The sequence below is a fragment of the Prunus dulcis genome, chromosome 2, assembly GCF_902201215.1.
Source record: "Prunus dulcis chromosome 2, ALMONDv2, whole genome shotgun sequence".
In the NCBI taxonomy this organism is placed as follows: Eukaryota; Viridiplantae; Streptophyta; class Magnoliopsida; order Rosales; family Rosaceae; genus Prunus; species Prunus dulcis.
This window is the reverse complement of record NC_047651.1, coordinates 24,708,118-24,727,462: the sequence shown is the minus strand read 5'-3', so window position 1 is coordinate 24,727,462 and position 19,345 is coordinate 24,708,118. Positions and strand designations below refer to the sequence as shown.

General features: G+C 38.9%; 5 protein-coding genes across 6 annotated transcripts; 2 read left to right on the top strand and 3 right to left on the bottom strand.

Moving 5' to 3' along the window:
* Positions 1-843: 843 nt before the first annotated feature.
* On the bottom strand, positions 844-4,008 carry LOC117618568 (heat shock protein 83). Its single transcript, XM_034348200.1, has 4 exons — positions 3,778-4,008; positions 3,341-3,482; positions 2,766-3,046; positions 844-2,638 (listed from the first exon to the last, which is right to left on the bottom strand). The coding sequence occupies exons 1-4, from the start codon at positions 3,913-3,915 to the stop codon at positions 1,088-1,090; spliced, it is 2,112 nt and encodes a 703-aa protein (XP_034204091.1). The 5' UTR covers positions 3,916-4,008; the 3' UTR covers positions 844-1,087.
* A 541-nt stretch (positions 4,009-4,549) lies between these two features.
* Positions 4,550-7,985, top strand: LOC117617539 (glutaminyl-peptide cyclotransferase). 2 transcript variants are annotated; one of them, XM_034346957.1, is made up of 11 exons: positions 4,550-4,992; positions 5,080-5,136; positions 5,263-5,298; positions 5,504-5,568; positions 5,741-5,804; positions 6,116-6,233; positions 6,450-6,547; positions 6,770-6,840; positions 7,008-7,035; positions 7,252-7,306; positions 7,624-7,985. In XM_034346957.1, exons 1-11 carry the CDS (start codon positions 4,738-4,740, stop codon positions 7,734-7,736), a joined length of 960 nt encoding a protein of 319 aa, XP_034202848.1. In that variant the 5' UTR covers positions 4,550-4,737; the 3' UTR covers positions 7,737-7,985. The 2 variants fall into 2 exon arrangements, with proteins under 2 accessions (XP_034202848.1, XP_034202849.1); XM_034346958.1 differs by lacking the exon at positions 7,008-7,035 and having other exon boundaries at positions 7,624-7,740.
* A 117-nt stretch (positions 7,986-8,102) lies between these two features.
* LOC117617537 (probable serine/threonine-protein kinase At1g01540) lies at positions 8,103-10,697 on the top strand. The gene is made up of 7 exons (XM_034346956.1): positions 8,103-9,014; positions 9,285-9,386; positions 9,461-9,583; positions 9,663-9,824; positions 9,941-10,064; positions 10,146-10,355; positions 10,455-10,697. Exons 1-7 carry the CDS (start codon positions 8,437-8,439, stop codon positions 10,482-10,484), a joined length of 1,329 nt encoding a protein of 442 aa, XP_034202847.1. The 5' UTR covers positions 8,103-8,436; the 3' UTR covers positions 10,485-10,697.
* LOC117617536 (probable polygalacturonase) lies at positions 10,685-13,506 on the bottom strand. Its single transcript, XM_034346955.1, has 6 exons — positions 13,310-13,506; positions 12,719-13,045; positions 12,165-12,285; positions 11,892-12,066; positions 11,675-11,745; positions 10,685-11,588 (listed from the first exon to the last, which is right to left on the bottom strand). The coding sequence occupies exons 1-6, from the start codon at positions 13,334-13,336 to the stop codon at positions 10,885-10,887; spliced, it is 1,425 nt and encodes a 474-aa protein (XP_034202846.1). The 5' UTR covers positions 13,337-13,506; the 3' UTR covers positions 10,685-10,884.
* Positions 13,507-16,059: 2,553 nt separating this feature from the next.
* LOC117618447 (probable polygalacturonase) lies at positions 16,060-18,418 on the bottom strand. Its single transcript, XM_034348014.1, has 6 exons — positions 18,392-18,418; positions 17,868-18,194; positions 17,361-17,481; positions 17,098-17,272; positions 16,852-16,922; positions 16,060-16,763 (listed from the first exon to the last, which is right to left on the bottom strand). Exons 1-6 carry the CDS (start codon positions 18,416-18,418, stop codon positions 16,060-16,062), a joined length of 1,425 nt encoding a protein of 474 aa, XP_034203905.1.
* Positions 18,419-19,345: the final 927 nt, after the last annotated feature.

Below are 19,345 nucleotides of genomic sequence, written 5' to 3'. Positions count from 1 at the left end.
AGAATGTGATGTTATTTTTCACTATCGTTTGAAAAAAAAGAGAAATGGTCCTTGACGCCACATACCTTAAAGAAAACTAATTGTTATGACAAACATTCTCGCAAACTAGAAATACGTTATCGCTTTTGGGAACTTTGATAGGCATTAATAAAATTCGTTTGATGAAATAACTTTTATTCTTTTTTGTGCCTTTAATATTTTAAGAGATGGATAGTTTTTTTGGTTGATATTTCTGAGCTCCAAGTTAGCATCGGAGGGTTTTCTTTCTTTTTCTTGTTTCCTTAATTAGGTTGGTATCAACTTTCACGGCATTGCCATTTTCGGAAACTTGCTTGGTATTTTGCACAAATCCATAAACAAATAAAAAAGCAACACTGAAAAGGACTCTCTGGACAGGGACATAATTTGCAGAAGGAAATGTAAATTCTGCTGCAATGGACAGGCAAATTTATTATAATTTTATATGCAGCAGTCCGGGCATTGAGGAAACGTGAGCCCGAAGCAAAGCACTCCAGGGCCTTGCCTATCCAGTTCATGCCCAAAACCAGCCTACAAGATCAGCGCAGCTCATGGCCCAACTAAAAGAAAACCAGAAGACCTTCTTCCTTGGCCCAAAATTGAATTGCACTATGTCCACACTTTAGTCATTTGATTCGGTGCCACTACTGCTGCTCAAGTGATTTCCACCGCGCAAGGAGACAACGCTAGGCTGGCTATGATGCCTGCCGCCATAAGTTTTCTTACTTTAAGTACACAAATTACTCGAGGAAAGAAGATGCAATTAAAATAGCGAAGTGTAAAGAGAAAATATTGAATTGAACTTTAGGAAGCACCCAGGGTTGGAGAATTCCCAAATTATATTGACTTTGTACCAGAGTTCAGAATTTAAGCACAACTACAAGACTCCACACTCTCCGACTAAAAAAAACAAAAACTATTGGGACTTAAAAAAGACACAATTCAACAAAAAGAGAAAAAAAGACACCACAGGAGCACCTTCCTCCCATAAACCAGACGCTTCACTATGTTCAAATACCCAAAATATCCACAAGCTCAAATCCAATTTACTCCTCAAAATGTAGATGATTTAGTCGACCTCCTCCATCTTGCTCTCCTCAGCACCATCTTCCTCCAGTGCAGGCATGTCAGCATCTTCCCCAGCAGTCTCCTCGTCATCAAGGCTAAGCCCCAGTTTCAGCATCCTGTGAATTCTCGCTGCAAAAGTGTTTGGATCATCCAGGCTGAAACCAGAGGTCAAGAGGGCCGTCTCGAACAGAAGCAGCACAAGGTCCTTCACAGACTTGTCGTTCTTGTCCGCCTCTGCCCTCTTCCTCAGCTCCTCCATGATTCCGTTGTCGGGGTTGATCTCCATTGTCTTCTTGCTGGACATGTACGAGCTCATGCTGTTGTCCCTCAGAGCCTGAGCCTTCATGATCCTCTCCATGTTTGCGGTCCAGCCATATTCTCCGGTCACCAAGCAGCAAGGAGAGTCCACAATTCTGTCAGAGACCACCACCTTCTCAACCCTGTCGCCCAAAATGTCCTTGATGGTCTTGCAGAGGCTCTCAAAAGACTTCTTTTTCTCCTCCTTTTTCTTCTTCTCTTCCTCAGTCTCATCGTCAAGCTTGAGGCCTTCCTTGGTTGCAGAGACCAGCTTCTTGCCATCATATTCCTTCAATTGCCCAACAGCATACTCGTCAATCGCGTCCACCATAAAAAGGACTTCATAGCCCTTCTTCTTTAGGCGTTCCAGGAACGGAGAGTTCTCCACTGCCTTCTTGCTTTCACCAGTGATGTAGTAGATGTCCTTCTGACCCTCCTTCATTCTTGTCACATAGTCCTTCAGGCTTGTCAACTCCTCGCCGCTCTTGGTTGAGTGGAATCGGAGAAGGTCGGCAAGCTTGGCTCTGTTCTGGCTGTCTTCATGGATACCCAATTTCAAGTTCTTGGAAAATGCCTCATAGAACTTCTGGTAGTCGTCCTTGTTCTCAGCAATCTCATTGAACATCTCGATACACTTCTTCACAAGATTCTTCCTGATCACCTTCAAGATCTTGTTCTGTTGTAGCATCTCACGAGAGATGTTGAGAGGCAAATCATCAGAGTCCACAACACCCTTGACGAAACCTAGATACTCTGGGATGAGCTCCTCACAGTTGTCCATGATGAACACTCTCCTCACATAAAGCTTAATGTTGTTCATCTTCTTCCTGGTGTCAAAGAGGTCAAATGGAGCCCTCTTTGGGACAAAGAGAATGGCCTTGAACTCAAGCTGTCCTTCAACAGAGAAGTGCTTGACAGCAAGGTGCTCCTCCCAGTCATTGGTCAAGCTCTTGTAGAAGGAAGCGTATTCATCCTTTGTAATTTCCTCAGGCTTGCGCAGCCAAATGGGTTTCTGTTTGTTGATGAGCTGCCACTCGTGAGAAACCTCCTTGACCTTCTTCTTCTTGGATTTTTTCTCCTTATCCTCATCAACCTCCTCAACATCTCCTTCCTCTTCCTTCTTGGGTTCATCGTCTTCATCATCACTGATCTCTTTCTCAGTAGTCTTCTCAGTCCAGAGGTATATGGGGTAGCTGATGAATTCAGAGTGCTTCTTCACGAGGTCCTTGATCCTCCTTTCTTCCAAGTATTCCAACTGTTCATAAACATAACAATGAATCAATACTCAATTCTTACTTACATCCTTTACAATGAAAGGATAGCACATTGAATTATCTAGCAATGCCCACATAGGGGACTAATTAGTTAGTTTGGTTTTTTACCTGGTCCTCCTTGAGGAAGAGGGTGATCTTGGTACCCCTGCCAAGCTGTTCACCATTGACATCCCTAGTGACAGTGAAGGAACCACCAGCCTGTGATTCCCAGATGTATTGCTCGTCATCATTGTGCTTTGTAGTCACAATGACCTTCTCAGCAACAAGATAGGCGGAGTAGAAACCAACACCGAACTGTCCAATCATGCTAACATCGGCTCCAGCTTGCAAAGCCTCCATAAATTCCTTGGTGCCAGACCTTGCAATTGTACCCAAGTTGTTCACCAAATCTACAAATATCGATTACAATTAGATCATCTATTGACAAAATCACAGGGCTCTAAACAATCCATAAATTTGATAGTTTCCTTTATAGAGATAGTAAACAATATTTTTGATTCTTGATAGATCTAAGTAATTAGAAATACAACAAACATACTTTTCAACATAGTCAGAAAACAAAAGAAGGAATTGAAGCAGGAACTAGCTTAGCATGGAATGCACAATTTTTCACTAACTAATCCTTCCACATTCTGGCAATGTATCAATCAGAGAACTAAAATAACGGAACAACCGATATTTACCTGCTTTGGTCATGCCAATCCCACTGTCAATGATGGAGAGCGTCTTGTTAACCTTGTCAGGTACAATCCGAATGAAAAGCTCTGGCTGAGCATCGAGCTTGCTTTTGTCGGTCAGGCTCTCAAATCGAATTTTATCCAAAGCCTATGCACAAACAAAAACCACCAGTGTCAAAAATTCTACAAATACAGATCCTGACAAACGAACCGATAATCCTACATTATCGCTAGAACAGGATTTAGTTCAGAAACTAGGTTTTAAAAAACAAAACATAGCAATTTAATGGAACATTTTGGAAGAAAATCGATCCAAATTACTAAGAATTGTTTATTATAATAACATGAAAATAGTTGGAGAAGCAAGATGAAAACATCAACACAGAGAGAGAGAGAGAGAGAGAGAGAGAGAGAGAGAGAGAGAGAGAGAGAGAGAGGCTCACATCAGAGGAATTGCTGATGAGTTCTCGAAGGAAAATCTCCTTGTTGCTGTAGAAGGTGTTGATGATCAAACTCAGAAGCTGGTTGATCTCAGCCTGGAAAGCGAAGGTCTCTGCATCAGCCATCTGAACGTCCGCCATAGCAATGATAAAGCGAGAGAAAATAGCTTGTTTGAGATAGAAAGCGAAGCAGAAGAATCTGAACGTAGAGATTGAGCGATTTTGATTCTGATTACTGATGATTTAGGCTGAGCAAATGAAGAGGCCTTTATAAAGAACAGGAAGCGGTTACTGTGCTTCTGGATTCTTCTACCCTTCTCTCGACTCGACTTCTAAATCTCCCGCGTATGTTGGCCTCCTGGGAACGACGTCGTATAGAGCGGAAGAGTTTGGCTAACGTGGTCTTATCGAGTCAGTTTAATTCCGGAAGAGAGTGTATCGAGAAGGTTCTGTCTTCATTATGTTAAGTCGATTGCTCTCGAACGTTCTTCGCAGCTCAAGCGTTTTCCTATGACGTCACCGCGAGCCCCACTGATTGTAACACCCGAAGGGCCCAAAACTAGCACATCAGCCTTCTGTTCTGTGTGGACCAAAACAGCTACGGCCCAATAGTGCTACGAACATTGGAGAAATGGCCCATAAAGTAAATAAATACGGGACATTTTAATCAACATAAATAATAAGCATGATTTTTTTTAAAGGATGATCTTTTTTTAGGAAGTGAAATGATCCTTTTTTAGACTAACATGAAAAATGTTGGAGAATAAATAAAAAGAAAAAAATAAGTGGCGGGGTTCCAAAGCGGCGGATAAATAATAGGTACTCGTGGACCAACGGTCAACTCAACGGCACCAACCCCGGCGCATTTTAGCGCAAGAGGGCCGTTTCCGTCTCGCAAAATCACTCGGCAGCACAGCTTGCACTCTAAAAACCCTAACTGATCCATGATCGGGCCTCGGTTTCATGGCCACCGGATCGCTTAGGAGGAAGCTAAATAAGCGATTGGATCCCAGGCCTTACACTCCCATGGCTGCTCGGCCCAAGTCCTCAAACTACAGAAAAACCTCTCTGATCCTCTCCGTCGTTCTCACTGTTGGCGTTTTTATTCTTCTGGGCATTTCTTCGAACATTTGGAGTAACGTCTCTGCCGTTTCCGCCAGCATTTTCTCAATCGAGGTAGTCAATGAGTTCCCTCACGATCCCAACGCCTTCACCCAGGTAATCCTCGTGGTTCAATTTTCAGAAGTGTACTTGTAAAATTACTTTGAAATTTACATTTACGAATTGTGGGCTGTTTGTTTTCAGGGGCTTCTTTATGCTGGAAATGATAGCTTATTCGAATCAACTGGTCTTTATGGGAAGGTGTGTTTGCCTCAGTAAAACATTTGTATCAGTCAAAAAAGATACCAAAGATCTACATGATTTCTTGCATTGAAACCTGGCTTGAATTTTGTTTCTGAGATTCATCTCTTCTTTCCATTGTTTCAGTCATCAGTGCGCAAGGTAGCTCTTCAAACAGGGAAGGTAAAGGTTTTTTAATTTCCTTGTTCAGTCATGCTAACTGATCCTCTTGATTCGAAGTTAATTGGTTAGCAAGTTGATATGTTACTTGTACAATTGTACATAGGCCATAGTGACAAATGTTCAATTATACTGGGTGCTTGGTTGGGACATTGCCATAGTTTAGATTGTTTATGTCTAAATCCAATATTGGTTTTGGTACCTGCAGGTTGAAGTTCTTCAGAAGATGGATGCTTCTTATTTTGGAGAGGGATTAACTCTCCTTGGTGAAAGGTCTGAAAAGAAAATCATGTTGATTTGTGCTTTGTCATTGATTCAGTTAATAAATAAACGCAAGCTGACATTGAGTAGCAATTTTCTTTGATTTTTCATTCTATATTTATGATATGATGACATCTAAAGCGTCCCAAATTGCTAATCTAGCCATTTATATGTTCTTTTGTAGGCTATTCCAAGTAACTTGGTTGACGAAATATGGTTTCATATATGACCGAAAAAATTTAAGCAAAGTTTGTGCTTTTCCTTTATTCCTTTCAAAATATGTTTATCGTTTATATCATATTTATTATTCTTTTTATCAAGCTGATTTACAAGGAAATGAATAAAAAAACTGAAGACAGTTTAAATAGTGTCATTATACGACTCTGCTTCTGCATTCTTTGAGTTTTAGGTTCAGTGCTTACATATTCAATTTTTCTGATGCTAAAATTGACCAACTTAAATCAATTCTATTAAGTTTGACCTTAGATTGAGAATTGAAACTCCTGTGAAATGTGGTTCCTGATCCTTAATAACTTGCTTTACTTTTTGCACAATACAGTTTGAGAAGTTCACTCATAAGATGCATGATGGTTGGGGACTGGCTACTGATGGGAAAGTGTTATTTGGAAGTGATGGCTCGTCAGTGTTGTACAAGATTGACCCTCAAACATTGAAAGGTTTCTTTTGTATATAACATCAATCCATTTTTTTTCTTTTACTCTCTGTTCGTTTGCTTGTTTTGTTTTTTTTTTCCTGTATAACTGTTGTATTTTTGTTTTATGCTTTACCTATATCGGATGACCTGTTTATCTCCTCCAAAGTAGTGATAGTTCAATTTGCTTGATAATTCTGTTTTTTAATTTATTATAATAATTATGTCATATTTCATGCAGTGACCGACAAACATATTGTCAAATACAAAGATCATGAAGTGCACAACCTCAATGAGTTGGAGTTTGTAAAAGGCGAAGTTTGGGCAAACGTTTATCAGGTCAGCTTTTCATCGTCAAATGATTTTTGGTTGTTTTGTTTGTAATTTACTTTAATATATATATAGTTCTGTTTTTCTGGGGATGTTAATAGGAGCATTGGCATATGACATGACTTCCTTATGGAAGTATATGGGCTACATGTGGACAACAGAAAATATCAGTTATGATGTGCAGATGGAAAAATATACGTGTCTTGAAATGCCTTATGTTGCCTTGTGTAGACTGACTGCATTGCTAGAATCTCGCATGAAGATGGCAGGGTGCTTGGATGGATTCTCCTTCCAAATTTAAGGTTTTCCTGTTCATTCCTTTTCCTTTGTCTAATTATTAACTTTTCAGTCTCTGTAGTCTAAGTACGAGGAGTATCATGTTCTGTTGTCTTTCTTGGGAGGCCCTTTTTTTAGGGTTCATTTTGTGGGTGTTTCATTTAATGGCTTTTATATTATTTATGCCTTACAGGGAAGGCTTACTAGCATCTGGGAATCATGTAAGCCCTTGAATCAAAGACGATATCTTATTTATGTTTTCACTGCTTTTTCTAGTGCCAATTGCTATACAATGTATGATCTGTATGAGTTAACTGAAAGGCTAGGCAGTACGAAAATTCTTGAAGACACTTTGCATATGCACAGTTTCATTCTTCTTGAAATTATACATGTCAAACTAATAATTTACTTATTATCAATTTTAATATCTTAAACAGGGTATTGATGTTCTAAACGGCATTGCATGGGATAGTGACAAAAAACGTATCTTTGGTAAGCTCCAACAGTTGGCTTTCTATGAATTCATGTCATTTTGATTGTGCTCTACCCATTGCTCATGAAAAATTGATGGAAACCTTGAAATGATTACCAACATTAGGAAGAATGGTTATCCTCTTTTGGTATAGAATTGATTGAAATAATTCCGGAACTGGGTTATGGATTGAACTCAATGTGCATCAAATTGTAATTATTGGGAGCGTCTAGGAATTGTGTTTCTGTCTAGGTGCTTCATCTGATGATATGTGTCGTGTTTCTTGGGGTTGTGGTATTCTCTTTTTCACTATGTACTAACCCATATGTTATGGCAGTGACCGGAAAACTTTGGCCGAAGCTTTATGAGATCAAGCTACATCCAATAAAGAAACATTTCAGAGATGGAGCCATTGAGGAGCTCTGCCTGCGAAGGCCATTCCATTTTTGAAGAAGCCATAAAGAGAGCCAGTTCCATTGTAAGGCTGGGCAGGGTAGGGCAGGGCATTCATCCAAATGGGATTTTTTATTTTGCATTGTGATATACAATATTTTGCAATTTCAGCCCACACAAAGGACCGGAAATCAGTTGGAGAACTGCCTTGTAAGTTGTAAGATTCTGGAAAGAAGCGTTTAATTGGCGAGTGAATGAACAATTTCAGAGTTATTGGAATTCTAATTCCCAGTGACGTATAGTTCAGCTCTTTCACTCTCTGTTTAGTGTGCTTTGCTTGTAAAGATGTTGATTCTCATAAATTCTGCCACAAAGAAAAAAGAAAAACTGAAATCCCAGAGCCAAAATTAGAAGCGAACCAAAAAAAAAAAAGGCATGTCGTTTTATTAGGTGGGCTGGTGGACGAGTATCAATTGGAGAGTCCGAGAAGAAGAAAATTCAAAAAATAAAAAAAGAAAGTGGCGATTTACCAGATGAACAAAGAAATGGCCATTTTTGAAGTGGCAGAAGACTCTTGGTTGATTTTCCCGCTACTTCCGCTGATTAGTTGGTACTAAGGATTTGAAATTTACCCTAGTGATATGGATTAACCCGACTTCCGGTGTGTAGCTTTTTCTGCTCAAAGACCCCCATCACTCATGCCACTGCTATTTGCTAAGCTCCCTCTCTAACCCTTTCTCTCTCTCTCTCTGAGAACATGTCCTCCAGTGCATTGTCTCTCAATAAAAAGCTCTTGAAGCCAACCTCATTTTTTGGTGTCAAGTTATGGGTTTTGCTTATAATCTTCATTGTTCTATTCACAGTTCTCACTCTTATAGTCTTCCTGCTCTGTGTCATACATTATCGTCGTCAAAAATCCTACAAATCCCGTTTTTGCTTCCAAAATCCCATAGCTCACAAAAATCCACACAATGCATATTGTAGTTCATCCCTTGATCGGAGGCTGCTTTCGCTTAACCTTTCGGAAATTGGGATGAACAGCGGGAAGCTGCGGCAACATCATGGACAGCTGTTTTCAGATCAGTTGTCCTCTACTCAGCAGGCTAGTGGGAGAATCCAAAATAGTTATGTGACTGACTTGGAATCGGTTTCTAGGTACTCACCAATGGTGAAGGATGTGTGGAGGGGCAACAAGTTTAGTCTGGGGGAGCTTGAGGTAGCAACAAACGGGTTTTCGAAAGAGAATCTGATTGGTAATGGAGATTATGGAATTGTTTATCATGGCATTCTGTTTGATAATACTCGTGTGGCAGTGAAGAGGCTTGTGAGTGACAGGTACCCATTAATGAGTTAATATATAGCACTATGCCATGGCCTAGAGTGAAGAATAATAAATTAGATATGATTGGAAATGATAAAATACTAAAAGAAATTTAAATTCAGAAACCCAATTGTGGTTTCCATTTTAATTTCTCTCATCGATCTCAAATAGATGAACACCAAAGTAGCTAACGCTAGGTTGCCAGAATTCATATGTTTGTGTAAGTCTTACTGGGGGGTTTCAGTTTTTGCTAAATAAAGCTTGTGTGTGATATAAATCAACAGTTTTCAAGTCGAGGACTTCATAGCAGAAATGGAGGCAATCGGGTTTGTGAGACACAAAAATCTTGTCAAGTTGCTTGGATACCATATTGAAAGAGCATACAGGTATGGGAATTTTTCTACACTGACAAGTTTAGATGTTCAAAAGGCAGCTAATGATCTTATTTTCCTTATTTTAGATTGCTTGTGAATGAGTATGTAGATAACAAAAATCTGCAGCATTGGCTTCATGAGTGCTCCACTCAAGTCAGCCCTCTAACATGGAGCATTCGGGTGAAAATAATCCAAGGAATAGCAAAAGGGTAAGATCCGACATATCTAAATTATATTCCATTAGACGAATTTGTGGTCGTATAATTTGAAGTGAGTGTGGTTCTGCAGATTGGCCTACCTTCATGAGGATATTGAACCAAAAGTCCTACATAGAACACTAACATCTAGCAATGTACTGCTTGATCACCAGTGGGATCCTAAGATCTCAGATTTTGGCCTTGCTAAGCTTTACAATCCTGAGTGGGGGATCACTATAATGGAATCACTAGGGTCAGTTTCTTTGCTTGTGGAAAACTATATATGCCTGCTTATTTTCACCACTGGAACATATTACTTGTGAATTCTTGATGATTTCCTTCTCATTCTAAAATTGCATGAAACTCCAGTTACATTGATCCAGAATATGCTGCCACTGGTGATTTCACAGAAGAGTCCGATGTTTATAGTTTTGGGGTACTTATCATGGAGACCATATCTGGGAGGAACCCTATAGATCGAAGTCGACCGCAAGTATGAATTCCTAATTTCAAAACTTGAAGGTGTTTTTGTTGTTCAACCTTTGATATCTGAACAATGACCCCTGAATTGCAGCCATATCTAGTTGACTGGTTAAAGTCCATGGTTGCCAGTCAAAAAATTGCTTGTGTGGTGGATCCTAAGTTGCCAGAGAAGCCCTCTTCAAAGGAACTCAAAAGGGTACTTTTGGTTGCTCTTCGCTGCGTTGATCCCGATTTAGAACATAGGCCTAGAATGGGAGAAGTTATTCACATGCTTGAGCCGCGTGACTTGCTACTCTGTGATGTAAGAACAAGTATTTTTCTCCTTTTTTTCTCCTTAACTTCTATCATATGTTTCATTTTCTGAATGACCTGTATGCGTATCATTGTCCCTACAATGAAGGATCAAAGGCTTAAGAAAGAAACTTATTAGCCAAGAGTAAAGCTTCTGCAAGAATAGGGGCCCTACAAACACATGAAAGGATAAAGCTGCAGCAAAACTGGTACCAGAAAATTGTATTGAAGTTCAACGAATGGTTCATTAGGTTGAGCCCTAAGGTATTTGTCAATCAGGAATAATTCATCTTAGAAATCTTCATAACAGAAGCTTTCCCTGTAAATTCATTAATGCAGTTGAGCTTGCAACGGAGGTCATCCATTCTTTCAGATTTTCATTATCAATTGATTATTGCTGAACAAATTGGATAGCATATAGAAAAAAGAAGGAAATCTTGGAAAACTACTTTAATTTTATGGTCATTCAGACTCCTAATATTTGAAACATAGGATGCTACCTCATTTGAGCATCAAAATTCCCATATAATACATGACTCTTAGAAGATAGGGAGACTGGCAGAACATGTCACCAACTTAACATCTTCAATCGCCAACCTATCTTCTGGGAAAGTACAATCGATGATTTCTTTCTTCTCCGGCAACAAATCGCATGCCTTTGGAGTCACGTTGCTTGTAACTCCCGCAATATCGGTACAGTTCCATTGTAATTTCTTGGGCTTCTCAGTCAGTGTGATAGTCACATTAGAAATGCAAATTCCCTTGAAATGATCATTAGGAATTCCCTCCAGCCTTGCAGAGTAAGTAACATTCTCAGCCTTAATTTGTTTGTAGTTGATGTTCTGGATCAAAGGCAATGCCTTAGGATCAAAGCCAGGGTCCGGGTGAGACCCATAAGAGCCAGTCATCCAGAAAACATACTTCATAGTCTTGAGGGTCATTCTTCTCACAAATATGTCTTTGACATAACCTCCTCTTCCTTGGGAAGTTTTTATCCTCACACTGGATTGAGTGCTAAGGGCTGTGATGTCCTCAGCTCGAACATCGCGAATTCCACCTGACATCTCACTGCCTAGAGCAATGGTAGCACTGTCAGGTGAAATGCAGGTAAGTCTTCTGATCACAAGGTGCTCTGTTGGGATCCCAACTTTGATCCCGTATTGGTCCCATCCACTCTTTACTGCAATGCAGTCATCCCCAGAGACTATGAAGCAGTCTTCAATTCTAGTTTGTGAGCATGAATCTGAAAATGGAGCAAAAATAGGTACATATTAACTATGTTCAAATATGACCAAGGAGACATAACAAAGTGGAAGCAAATTAACCAACCTGGGTCTATGCCATCTGTGTTAGGAGAGTTAATTGGTGCAAGGATAGTGAGCCCTTGGATTGTTATATTGCTGCAAATTAAAACCAGAATATATACATATCAGATCAGTTTCTTGCTAGTGCTTTTTAAAAAAAAAAACACTTATAAACCAATGTGCTTCTCATAAAAACAGTTCCAAACAAGCCCTAACTATGATAGAAAAATGATCAAACATACCTGCTGTATATGGGATGGACAAACCAAGAAGGAGAATTGACCAAAGTAAGATTTGATATTTGGATTTGATTAGAGTACATGATCTCAATCATGTAAGGTCGAGTTTCATTCAATTGACCTGCTTTGAACTTTTTCCACCAAGAAGCACCTTGCCCATCGATGGTTCCATTGTTACCTAAACAATAGTGGTCCGATACCAATTTAGTCATTAACATAGTTAACCCAAAATCACAGTAAAATTAAAATAATCAAATCTGATTTGAGATTAATTACCGGTAATTACGACATCGGTGAGGTTTGTTCCAAAAATGAGACTGCTAAACCTTCCACCAGGAGCATCTCTGCCTCTCCCATATGAAGGCAGGACTGAAACAAGAGGCCACTCTGACTCATCCTGTAAATTTGGTCATTCAGAATGTTCAATAATTTAACGGTAAAGGTGGTGAAAAATATTTGGCTAATAGGAGCAAAAGCTTTTCAGAAAAAGTGAAAAAGAGAAATTAAAGTCAACAAGTTGGCTTCCTGCGTGCATACAAAGCATAGTAAGAAAGTACTGCTTTTCCTATGTTTGTAGATTACTAGGTCGGGGATGTTTGTCTAGCTAATTCTATGGAAGAAGAATGGTAATTACAATCAATTAAGCCTATATGTCCACAAATTTTTTTAAAGCGAAATCGCACCAAAAAAGGAAATAAATTAAACCTGATTAAAAAATAACATTCAATTGAGCTAATTCTATGGTATAACGGTAATTACAATCAATTAAGTCTAAAATATTCAAGAAATTAGGGAAATATATTACACCAAAAAAGGCAAGAGAATTAAACCTGAGTTGCAAGAATAACAGCATCCTTGTGTAGGAAAAGGGTGAAATGGCTGGTGAGGTTGAAGCTCCCGGTTAGCCACTTCCCCGGTGGCACGATAAGCTGTGCTCCGCCGTCGGATGCACTCTGGCTTAGATGATGAATGGCCGCCTTGAAGGCCTTTGTGTTGGACGTTTTGCCATCGCCAACGGCTCCAAAATCAGTCAAAAGAGCACTGTGCTTTCGACAGCTAAGGGCAGAGTACTTGACCGTGCCCCAATTCGCTGGTGTTCTACATTCTGCGGCTCTTAGGAAAAACAATCCCAGTATAAAAAAGATTGCTCCAGAAAGCTGTGATTAGAGAAGAAGAAGAACAAAAAAGAACACATACTGTTATTTTCCATGTCATATTCATGAGAAAAACCCAGAGATATATTATATATAGAGGAAACCATGCACTGTAAAAAATTATATGAGACGCATCAAAACCCCCCAAGCATCTATTGCCATGATCATAGTCAAACCAGAAAAAAACAAGCCAACAAAAATAAGAAAATTGAATGTAATTTGTTAGACAAAATAACAGCGAGATATAGGGGTGGAAAAGAAACGTACTTTGGACATCTTGGATTTTCCTTCCATTGGTCTGGAAGTGAAGGAAATGTTGTACAAAAACAAAAACTGTGGTTTTCAGGGAAGTGAAGAAACGTAATTAAAGTGACCTTTTGAAACTTATGCGTAATGTCAGACAATAAGAATACGGGGTGATTTTCCGTATGTCATTCTTCTCCGACATGGAGGAATATATAAGGATGTAGAAAATCATGAGTTACAAGGAAATAAATCCTAAATACAATAGGATTAAAATAAAAGAAAAATAAATAATAATCCCTAATTGGTTAAGGAATATACAACTCATGTCAACACATAATCCCAAACCAAACAGTAAATACCTAAATTTAAGTAAAGTAAAATCAGACGTGTAAGGAAAGTGTATATGGGCTGCATCTACTACATGTGGATTGTGTATCAATAATCAACGTACGGGTCTTTGTTGCATTTGTTGGCTTGTCTCTTCATCTTTCTTTGGGAGATGATGAGACATATTGAGAACGGTTACCTAACCTAAACTTAATTCCTTCACCATTTGCATTGCCTGTTGAATAATAGAAAGTTTTTGCTTTTGGCATACCCTCCCAAGTGTGTCTTATCCATGTAATGTCTAAAGAAACCATTTTTTGTTGTAAAGGTTTTTGTGTGGAGCCTACTAACTATTTATTTGGAGACTTTGGGTAAAGTTTGTCTGCAACTTTCCCTTAGTGCGCATTCACGTGGGTATGCTAACTCCACCAATCTGCCCGTAAATAAGGCATTATCCTGCCTTTGCATTGACACCTCCAGAGAGAGAAGAATGAGAGTCAGGCAAAGAAGAGGAAGAGAAGGAAGAAAGAGGGTGAGTGAGTAGAGATGAAAGAGAGCAGAGAGAAATTTTCCAAGAGAGAAAATTCAGTGAGCCACACATATTGTAAACACTAAAGTTATAGCCCTATTATTTTATATAGTGAAAAAGTTATTGCTGCTACTCTCCGAAGACGTAGGCATAGCCGAACCTTGTTAAATGCTGTGTCTTATCTACTTTACGTGCAGCTCAATATTCGCACATATTCCAGTTCATTTTATAACATTTTTCTCTCTTTGAAAAATAAAGCAATAATATTAATTCACACGAGCACTATTGCATAAAAGTTTTTAATAATTAAGATAATTACACATTTCCTCTTTCTTTTTTTCCCTCTACGTGACGTTTATTTATCATGAATAGTAAAAGACATGAATTGGAGAACTTAGATCAAGAAATTTGAATAGGAAAGGGTAACCTGATTTTATGACATATTTACTTGGTCAACCTGATTTTATGACATATTTACTGATCAGGAAAGGGTATTGGATTGATTTCAATTCCTACTTATCATGTGTTTACTAATACATGAGTATTAAAATAATTCCAATTTCTGACTTCCCAGCGTTTACTAACACATAAGAAATAAAAAATTATATGGGTTCCACCTTAAAAACCGTAATGGGATACCCTCAAAATTGGAAGGGTTTTTTTGTAGCAATAGTCCTTGAACTATACCCGTAGTTACATTTTGGTCACTCAACTCTAAAAATAGCTGCAAAGGTCCCCCAATTATGTATGGTGTTGCATTACTAGTCTCTTTCGTCAAGTTTGTCTATTTTTCCGTTAAATCCATGAGTAAACTTGGAAATTCATTCCAAATATTTATAAAAACGAAATAACAAAATATATATATAATGGTTATTTGTAGCAATGGTCCCTCAACTATACTCAAAGTTACATTTTGGTCACTCAACTCCAAAAATAGTTACAGAGGTCACCCAATTAGGTGTTGTGTTGCACTATTAGTCCCTACCGTCTTTCTAACGGTAGGGTGCAACACAACACCTAATTGAAGGATCATTGCTACAAAAAACCCAAATTAGAAATATAATCAATTAGGGGGAGTAGTTGATCTGTATGAAAATTCTTGAAGACACTCCGCATATGCACAGTTTCTTTCTTCTTGAAATCATACATCTCAAACTAAAAATTTACTTATCCTATAAATTTTAATATCTTAAACAGAGTATTGATGTTCTAAACGGCATTGCATGGGATAGTGACAAAAACGTATCTTTGGTAAGCTCCAACAGTTGGCTTTCTATGAAATCATATAATTTTGATTGTGCTCTACCCAGTGCTCATGAAAAATTGATGGAAACCCTGAAATGATTACCAGCATTAGGAAGAATGGTTATCCTCTTTTGGTATAGAATTGGTTGAAATAATTCACGAACTGGGTTATGAATCGAACTCAATGTGCATCCAATTGTAAGTATTGGGAGCGTCTAAGAACTGTGTTTCTGTCTAGGTGCTTCATCTGATGATATGTGTAATATTTTTTGGGGTTGTGGTATTCTCTTGTTCTATATGTATTAACCCATTTGTTTTGGCAGTGACCGGAAAACTATGGCCGAAGCTTTATGAGATCAAGCTACATCCAATAAAGGAACAGTTCAGAGATGGTACCATTGAGCAGCTCTGCCTGCGGAGGCCATTCCATTTTTGAAGCCATAAAAAGAGCCAGCTCCATTGTAAGGCTGGGCAGGGCCTACGTCCAGTGGGATTTTTTATTTTGCATTGTGATATACATTAGTTTGCAAATGGATAGTCTATAGAAAAAAGAAGGAAATCTTGGAAAACTACTTTAATTTTATTGTCATTCAGACTCCAATCTATTTGAAACATATATAAGATGCTGGCTTTCATTTGAGCATCAAAATTCTCATATAATACATGACTCTCAGGAGAAGGGGAGACTGGTAGAACATGTCACTAACTTAACATCTTCAATCGCCAACCTATCTTCCGGGAAAGGACAATCGACGACTTCTTTCTTCTCCGGCAATAAATCGCATGCCTTTGGAGTCACGTTGCTTGTAACTCCCGCAATGTTGGTACAATTCCATTGTAATTTCTTGGGCTTCTCAATCAATGTGATAGTCACATTAGAAATGCAAATTCCCTTGAAAGGATCATTAGGAATTCCCTCCAGCCTTGCAGAGTAAGTAACATTCTCAGCCTCAACCTGTTTGTAGTTGATGTTCTGGATCAAAGGCAATGCCTTAGGATCAAAGCCAGGGTCCGGGTGAGACCCATAAGAGCCAGTCATCCAGAAAACATACTTCATAGTCTTGAGGGTCATTCTTCTCACAAATATGTCTTTGACATAACCTCCTCTTCCTTGGGCAGTTTTGATCCTCACACTAGATTGAGTGCTAAGGGCTGTGATGTCCTCAGCTCGAACGTCGCGAATTCCACCAGACATCTCACTGCCTAGAGCAATGGTAGCACTGTCAGGTGAAATGCACGTAAGTCTTCTAATCACAAGGTGCTCCGTTGGGATCCCGACTTTGATCCCGTATTGGTCCCATCCACTCTTTACTGCAATGCAATCATCCCCAGAGACTATGAAGCAGTCTTCAATTCTTGTTTGCGAGCATGAATCTGAAAACGGAGCGCAAATAGGTATACATATTAACTATGTTCAAATATGACCAAGGAGCCAGAACAAAGTGGAAACAAATTAACCAACCTGGGTTTATGCCATCTGTGTTAGGAGAGTCAATTGGTGCAAGGATAGTGAGCCCATGGATTGTTATATTGCTGCAAATTAAAACCAGAATATATACATATCAGAACAGTTTCATGCTAGTGCTTTCTTTTATTATTATTATTATTAAAAACCCTTGTAAACCAAAGTGCTTCTTATGAAAGCATTCCCAAACGAGCCTTAACTAGGATAGAAAATCGGTCATAATAGAAAAATGGTCAAACCTACCTACTGTATGTGGGATGGACAAACCAGGAAGGAGAATTGACCAAAGTAAGATTTGAAATTTGAATTTGATTAGAGTACATGATCTCAATCATGTAGGGTCGTGTTTCATTCAATTGACCTGCTTTGAATTTTTTCCACCAAGAAGCACCTTGCCCATCGATAGTGCCGTTGTTACCTGAAACACAATAGTGCTCCAATTTAGTCATTTACATAATTGACCCAAAATCACAGTAAAATTAAAATAATTAAGTCTGATATGTTACCTGTAATTACTACATCGGTGAGGTTTGTTCCAAAAATGAGACTGCTAAACCTTCCACCAGGAGCATCTCTGCCTCTTCCATATGAAGGCAAGGCTGAAACAAGAGGCCACTCTGACTCATCCTGTAAATTTGGTCATGCAAAATGGTTATTAATGATAAAGGTGATGACCAATTGATAATTTTACATGAAAAAGATTTGGCTGATAGAGAAATTAAAGTCGACGAGTTGACTTCCTGCATGCATACAACAAAGTAAGAAAGTTGCTGCTTTTCCTGTGTTTTTGTACATTACTAGGTCGGTCGGAGTTCCTTTTTTGAACTGAAATTACTAGGTCGGAGATGTTTGTCACCAAATAAGCTAATTCTATGGTAGAATGGTAATTACAATCAATTAAGCTTAAATATATGTACAAAAAACTTAAAGAACGGTCGCACCAAAGGTAATTAAGTCTAAATATTCAAGAAATTAAGGGAACATTTCGACCAAAAAGGGCAAGAGATTTAAACCTGAGTTGCAAGAATAACAGCATCCTTATGGAGGAAAAGGGTGAAATGGCTGGTAAGGTTGAAGCTCCCGGTGAGCCACTTCCCCGGTGGCACGATAAGCTGTGCTCCGCCTTCGGATGCATTCTGGCTTAGATGATGAATGGCCGCCTTGAAGGCCTTCGTGTTGGACGTTTTGCCATCGCCAACGGCTCCAAAATCAGTCAAAAGAGCACTGTGCTTTCGACAGTTAAGGGCAGAGTACTTGACCGTGCCCCCATTCGCTGGTGTTCTACATTCTGCGGCTCTTAGGAAAAACAATCCCAGTATAAAAAAGATTGCACCAGAAACCTGTAATTAGAGAAGAAGAACATCAAAAACGAACACGTGTTGTTATTTTCCATGCCACATTCATGAGAAGAAAAAAAAAAAAAAAACCAGATATAGAGGAACCATGCATTGTCAAAACTGATATGATACACATCAAACTTGAATGTAATTTGTTAGACAAAATAACAGTGAGATATAGGGGTGGAAAAGGAACGTACATTGGACATCTTGGATTTTCCGTCCATGGTCTGGAAGTGAAGGAATTGTCGTACAAAACTGTGCAGAGATTAGAGAATTTATATAGAGGTGCACCAATTAATTGGTTTTCGTATTCTTGGAAGGGTATCTGAATGGAATGATTAGCCTACATGGAGGGATATATAAAGATGTACAAAACCATGAGTTACAAATGGAAATAAATCCTAAATATATTTAATAATACAATCCTATTGGATTAAGGAAAAATCTGTATATATTTGGTGATGGATTATAATTTGTGCTGAAGTGGACAATCAAATACTTCGTTGACTTACGCACTCTGCCCATCTCGATCCTCCACCACATTAAAATGATCCGAACGTGCAACTTAGGAAGAAAGCAAAAAAGTAAAGATTTTTTATTATATAGAGATATCGATAGATATGGCTGCCTCGCAAATTAGTTAGGAACATCAAAACATGGCAAAAGCTTTGGGTTGTGCTCGTGTAATTTCTAGCACCTGAATGGGTTATATGAAAACGTGAAAACCTCATGAAATGTTAGTGTAAATAACTCCTCATTATAACCTAAAGAATTGCCTTTGTTACCGAGATTCCAAACGGACATGTTTATGAATGTGTTATTTGGACCTTTTGGGCTCCACCAGTTTGGGTTGTTATGTAATTGATGCCTTGTTTAACAAGGAAGCATGCGGCAACCCTGGCCCACAAGCAAAATTTATATTTAGCTATTTGGGCTCCATTCGTTGGTCACGTTTTGGGCTGTGTAAAAGGATGGTCGTACGTTGGAAACTATTGAAAAAGATGGTTGGCTTCCATTATTAGCAAGTCCACAACAACGTCATCCGGTTCAAACCGGAATGACCCACGGATTCTCCAGGTGTCGGTCTAGACGACTACGAGCTTGCCGCGTGTCATACGGTAACACTCGAGAGCCAATCACTGTGGCGAGAA